General features: G+C 56.7%; 2 protein-coding genes across 2 annotated transcripts in view; one reads left to right on the top strand and one right to left on the bottom strand.

Annotated features, from left to right (window-relative positions):
• Window positions 1–6,144, top strand: part of RXRG (retinoid X receptor, gamma) — a 141,056-nt gene that overhangs the window by 32,843 nt on the left and 102,069 nt on the right. The window lies entirely within an intron of this gene.
• LRRC52 (leucine rich repeat containing 52) overlaps window positions 4,859–6,144 on the bottom strand; it is an 11,413-nt gene continuing 10,127 nt past the window's right edge. Inside the window, exon 3 of the mRNA XM_005880533.2 lies at window positions 4,859–4,991. Within this exon, the coding sequence (XP_005880595.1) occupies window positions 4,859–4,991 (133 nt within the window). The remainder of the gene's footprint in view (window positions 4,992–6,144) is intronic.

The raw sequence follows: 6,144 nt of genomic DNA, 5'->3' as shown, positions 1-6,144 counted from the left end.
AGAAAAGAGGAAGAGGGGGAGGGGGGGGGGGGGGGGGGGGGGGGGGGGGGCAGGAAGAGCTTAACCGAAGAACTTGTGTGCATAAATGCACAACCCATGGACACAGACAACAGGGTGGTGAAGGCCTGGCGCAGGGGGCAGGGATGGGCTAGAAGAGGTCAATGAGGGGAAAGCAGGGGCATCTGTAACACAATAAAGATTCAAAAAGGATCCGATGCCTGGGCCAGCATCCGGGCCAGTTCTCTCTGAATCTGTGGGTGGCACCTGGACGGTTGTGTCTGTCCAGCCTCCAGGTGCCTTCCTTGGGCAGCCCAGTCCAGATCGCTGCTCCTCTGAGGCAGGTTCCCAGCCCCTCCCCTGGGGAACTGGCTGTGGTTTGAATTCCTGTGTATTGGCCTGTTTTTCTGGGGTGTTGACGGCAGTAATGTGTAGGAATCGGCTTTTAAGGGGGTCTGGATGTCTTAAGGGCCAAGCCATGCTCCAAAGAGAGAGTTTATTGTTCGAGGCTGCCCTGCAGTCGGCCAGGCTGTTCAGGACACCAGGTGTGCCCAGGAATAGAATTTTCCCTGCCCCAGGTCACTGGCGCCATCTCAGGGCTGACAGGCTCCCCGGGGACCTAAAGTATTTATAGCTCTTACAGTATTTCTGCAAGGTGAGCTTTGCTGCCAGGGACCTGACATGGAGCCACTGAGAGTCAGGAGGTGAGGACCTGGGCTCTGGGCTGCGGGCTGCTGGGCAAATGCCTCCAGCAGGGAGGGGCAGGCGCCCTTCACGGAGAAGGGGAGGGAGGGAGGGAAGCTGGGGGCACCTGCCCAGGCCTCCTCCTTCACCTTGTCTGCCAAACGCTGCAGAGGAGTCAGCGAAGACCCTTTAAGAACATATTTACTGAGGTGTAAGGTACATACTGTAGGCTTCATCTGTCGTAAGCGTACTCGTCAATGAGACTTAGTGGAGTTACAGGACTGTGCAACCTTTACCACAACCCAGTTTTCGACTATTTCCACCACCCCAGGGAGGTCCTTCCTGCCTGTTGCATCAGCCGCTGCTCCCAGCCCAGATCCAGGCAGCCACAAACTGTCTGGATTACTGTCGCTTCACGACAAGTTTTGCAATTAGTGAGTCTACGTCCTCCAACTTTGTTCTTTTCTCTCTTCCTTCCTTCCTTCCTTCCTTCCTTCCTTCCTTCCTTTCTTTCTTTCTTCCTTTCTTTTTTTCTTTTTCTTGTTTTGTTAATCTTCACCTAAGAATATTTTATCCTTTGATTTTTAGAGAGAGTGGAAGGGGGGAGGGAGAGAGAGAGAAACATCATCGTGAGAGAGGAACTTCGATTGGTTGCCTCCTGCACGCACCCAGACCGGGCGGGAGCGAACCTGCAGCCCCGTTACATTCCCTTTACCGCCAGAGCTGACCACCAGCATCGCCTCCACGGCTGGCTGCTGCGGAGAACCGATAACCCTTTTATAGTCTTAATGGTCATAGACGATTTGTTTGGCCTTATTTTCTAACGGCCTTGATCAAATCCACAGGCTTTGAATTTGAATCCCAGAAATGAACACCTGTTAGCAACAGAAAAAGGCCAATGGCAGAATCGTGCAAAACCAAAAGTGGGAACATTAATTTTGTTAATTTCCTTAACACGGCATCTTTTCCTCTGGACAGAGAGGGAGACCCAGTTGGGAGAGAGAACGCGAACCAGGGCGTCCGGAAGCCCTGGTTGCTGGCCCTCTCAGTCCTGCCAGGCCCGAGCCAGGGGAGGGGCGGTGGTAGCCTCGGAAACCTTGGTGTTCTTTCCCACACGACGGGACAGCAATCCCTTTCGAGCTGTGGCGGGGCTTAGTGAGTGGGCAGTCATCAGCGGCCGAGGCTGTGTTCTGTGGGGCCCGGCCCTCTCCTGCAGGCGGCCCGTGCTGGAGGAAGCATGTACACTCCCGCGAGGTGTCCGTAGCCCTGGGTGACCTCAGCTGTGTAGGCGGAGCTGAGCGGAGGGTCCTTGCCACAGGCTACTCAGACCCGCTGCCTGCAGCCCCTTGAACGCAGACTCACCAGCTGCAGTTCTCACTGCCCCATCAATGGCACCTTAGCTTCACTTCCCCGCGAGGCTCTTCTCTTATTGGACCTAATCTCCTTCACCCTTCTGAGGTCGACCCCTTCCAACTCTCCCATCCACACTCGTCTATCTGAAACAAGTATACAAGATGAGTGTGGATGGGAGAGTTGGAAGGGGTCAACCTCAGCGAAAGTACCTCAATCAGATTGAGGAGGTTTTTAGCAAAGGCCTGCTTAGGAGTACCCTAATTAAGTTAATAACAATGTACCTTCCTATATAGTTTAAGTTTAAAAAATTTGGCTCTCAAAAGAAATTTCAATCATTGTACTGTTGATATTTAGCTCTGTTGACTAATGAGTTTGCCGACCACTGTCCTAGGTGCGAGGGTGCCCTCTCAGAGCTTACGTTGCATTCTGGCGGGAAGGTGGGGAGATGGCACTTCTTACCTTGCAGACCACTGTTCAGTTTATTATCTGTTACATTTGATTCTTGTCTGAGGTCACAATAGAGCAGGGTGAGGGGGGCCATGTTGTATGCGTGCGCATGTGTGCATGTGTGTATCTGCACACACATGTGTGTGTGCTTATGTGCATGTGCACACATGTGTGCAGCGGATTTTGAGGGCCTGTAATTCCAGGCAGAGGGAACAGCCTGTGCGAAGGCTCTGCTAACAACAATAGGGTGGCCAGTGAGGCTGGGGCCCAGTGAGCCGTGGGGACCTGGCAGAAGATGATGTCAGCGAGGCAAAGGGCGAGTACGGGGTGCGGGGCAGATCTCTAGGGCCTTGTGGGACATTGTCAGGATTTGGCTTTTCCTGAGCGGTTTCCTGGCTCTGAGTGTCATAGCTGGTTCTCATTACTCTCCCCCTTCCCCACTCAGCATTGTGCTTTGTGATCCATCCATGTTGCTAAGCATCCATCTAGTCAGTTGCTTGTAACAGTTCCCTTGCACTCTATAAATTTCACCCCCTTCCCAATCCCCGTCACTACATGGACTACCGCGGTCGGTCCCCATGTGTGTTCCATTATGGATGCGTGTGATCACGTCTGTGGGCGATACACCCAGAGCTGGTGGGCTCACTGGGTGGCAGGGCAGGCTCTCGCTGGGTGTGACCTACGTCCCGCTAGACTGCTGTCGGGTGGGCTGTGCACATCCCTCCCGCAGTGCCCTTCCCATGACCCCACGTCTCTGCCAACACGTGACACTGTCCAGCTGTCATTCGTTGCCAATCTCACAAGTAGAGGTGACATCTACTGCTTTGATTTGCGTTTCTCTGATTACTAAGGAGTGTGAGCACCTGTCTCTGTGCTTGTTGGTTTCGGAGGTTTCTTCTTGGATAAATTGCCCATTCATGTCCTGGGCCAGTTTTTCTATTGGGATTCTTGTATTTTTATTTTTGGTTTGCGGGAGTTTCTTGTATGTTCTGGAAAATTTCCATAGTTGATTTCAGAAGGTTAGGTTTGAGGTGGCCTTCCAGGTAATCAAGTCTAACCACCCCATTTTATGGTTGGGAAAACTGAGGCCCACACAATGAAGTGATTTGGTAAGATCACACGCACAGGGGGAAGCTGAGGCTAGAAGCGGGTCCTCTCCCACTGTCTTGTGTGAAAGAAGTGGGGTCCTTCTCGTGAGGCAGGACTGAGCGTAGGTGATGAGAGGCACTGCCTGGCTGGTCGCCTGTCGTCTGCCTGCTGTGCGGGCACAGGGCCACCTGCCCCGAGACCAGCGCTGGACTCCAGAGGCCCCTGCAGTCCCTGGGGCCCAGGGCGACCATTCTTCCCGCTCACACGCCGCCACTTCACTTCAGGCCCGTACCTCCTCATGTTTGACGGGTGTTCCTGAAATGTCAGTGCGATTCACCCAGAGGCCACATGAAACCAGAGGATGGCCCGCCCTCCAGAGGACCGGGCACAGGGCCCCGCATTTCATGCAACACCTCCAGGCCGTTTCCTGGCCACCTGGCTGCCCTCTCCTGTCCCGGGGGTGCTCTAGCCTGTCTCCCGCCGAGAGCACGCCCTGCACAAACCTCACTGCACAGAAGTGCTCCGTCCTCGGTGCCGTCCTGGCTCCTCAGCGTAGGGGCCGGACGTGGTCGCTGCCAGGAGGCCTCTGGCCCCTCGGGGACTCAGGCTCAGGGCGCAGCGGATGCAGAAGCAGCAGGCAGTCGGGCAGCCCTCGCTGGGCACTGCCCTTCGGCTCAGGGTGGACACCCCCCGGGAAAGGTGGTTAAAGACACCTCTGGCCGGTGGCAACACCATAGACCAGCCATCTTTTCCTTACAAACCCACTCATTTTTATCAGCTAAGCACGCACTTGAGTGAGAGGGGTGTAGTCCCACAGAGCTGGGGTGAGAAACGCCTGTCTTCCCTCCCCTCGGGCTTCTCCTCCCAGGACAGGGCACTGAGATCGGCTGGTTTTGTGCATCGCTGAAGGGCACGCTGCCTGTCCCCAGGTGGCTATTCTGCTTCAGGCACCGTCTGTGGACGTCCCGGGTGACAAGGAGGAGGTGCCCTTCCCCCCTGCCGTCCGTGTCCCTTCTCACTCCCCATGTGGGCAACAGCTCAGGGGGTTCCCGGCCTCAGCGACTGTGCTTTGCCGCCTGATGTCCGTGTCAGCATGTGGGTGCTGCCTTGGCTCCTGCCCACTGCTCCCATCTCCCCTTCCCGGTCACTCGTGGAGTTGTGTCCACTGTCCGTGCGACGAAATGCTGACATTCATGCACTTCTGCTCCTACTGCCCCTGCACCGCCCCCCCAGCACTGCAGTAAGGCTGGTCTCCTTGTTTCCTGTCCCCCCGACAGCCACAGGAGCTTTAGAGCCCATGTAGGGCCTGCGATTCTCCCTCCCGGAGCTCTCGGTGTGGGGTCCGCAGGGAAAGTGCAGGCTCCCGCCGTGGTGGGCAGGACACAGACTTGTCTTCCTGGCGCCCAGACTGCGTTTGCCGGCTGTAAGGTTGGGGCCATGAGAAATAGGATGCAAGTGACACATCAATTCCAGGCCCAGGCAGCTAAGAGCTGTGTGCCCGCGACACCCCACTCCCTGCAGGGAACCCCAGGACTGTGGTCCAGGGGCTGGCACCTCACTCCCTGCAGGGAACCCCCAGGACTGTGGTCCAGGGGCTGGAGCTATGGGAGGGAGGAGGGCTGCCCCCCACACTGGACTCCACCCGTGAGAGGAAGTCTTCGTGGTGCTGAGCCAATGACACTGGGTTTATCTGCTACTGCACAGCCTGTCCTAGCCCTGAGTGACGGGTGCATCTGAGGCCCTGCAGGGTCCGGCCTCCCTTCCCTCTGACACAGTCTCCCTTCCTTCCCTTCGCCTGGACCCCACTCTCACGGCGCCAGCCCGAAGCTGCCCACAGTGCGCTGGGCCCTCTGCTAGCCCTTCAGGAACCACAGCCACTCTCGGTGCACAGAGCGCGGGCATCGGGGGCAGGCAGCCTGGATTCCGCCTGTGCTGCCTCCCTTCAGCTGTGCGATCCTGAGCTGGTCACTTAGCCTCTCTGAGCTTCAGGAGAACAAGGCTGGCAACGACCACCCGACCTGGCTGCTGAGGGTTGGCCTGGAGAACGTGTATGTGCGCCTCCCTCCTCTGCTCTGTGCAAGGCTCACACGACAGCTGCTGGTTATGTCGCTAGACATCTCTGGGGCAGAGGGGAGGTTTGAGGGGGCAGTTTCCTGTGGCTTCGGGTGGCTTTGCGGCTGCCTGGCCGGCCTCGATCAGGTGCTGGACCTGCCCAGGCCTCACTGTCACTGTGAACGCCTGTGAACGTTATGGGGCCACTGTGACCATCACGGGAGGGAGCGTGGAGGCGCCCGCGGGAGAATTTCTTAGTGTCAGCGCTTGTCACTGTGTCCAGTATTTTTCTCCCCTCGATTCATTTTATGCTGGACCCCCTCCCCAATTGCTTACCCTTGGAGGGCTCATCTTCATCCTGAGCTCCCTGCCTCTCCCTCCACGGAGGGGGGCTGGGTGCTCATTAGACACCAGCTGCCTGCTTTGGTGCGACTCCCTCAGTCCTGGGATGCTGCACCTGTTTCCAGACTTTTTTGCCATAAAAACTTTATTTTACTAATAGGCTCCAGCCTCTATGACAGC

The sequence above is a fragment of the Myotis brandtii genome, unplaced genomic scaffold (assembly GCF_000412655.1).
Source record: "Myotis brandtii unplaced genomic scaffold, ASM41265v1 scaffold64, whole genome shotgun sequence".
Taxonomy (NCBI): domain Eukaryota; kingdom Metazoa; phylum Chordata; class Mammalia; order Chiroptera; family Vespertilionidae; genus Myotis; species Myotis brandtii.
Note: the sequence above shows the minus strand (reverse complement) of the source record. Positions and strands in the feature narration are given on the sequence as shown.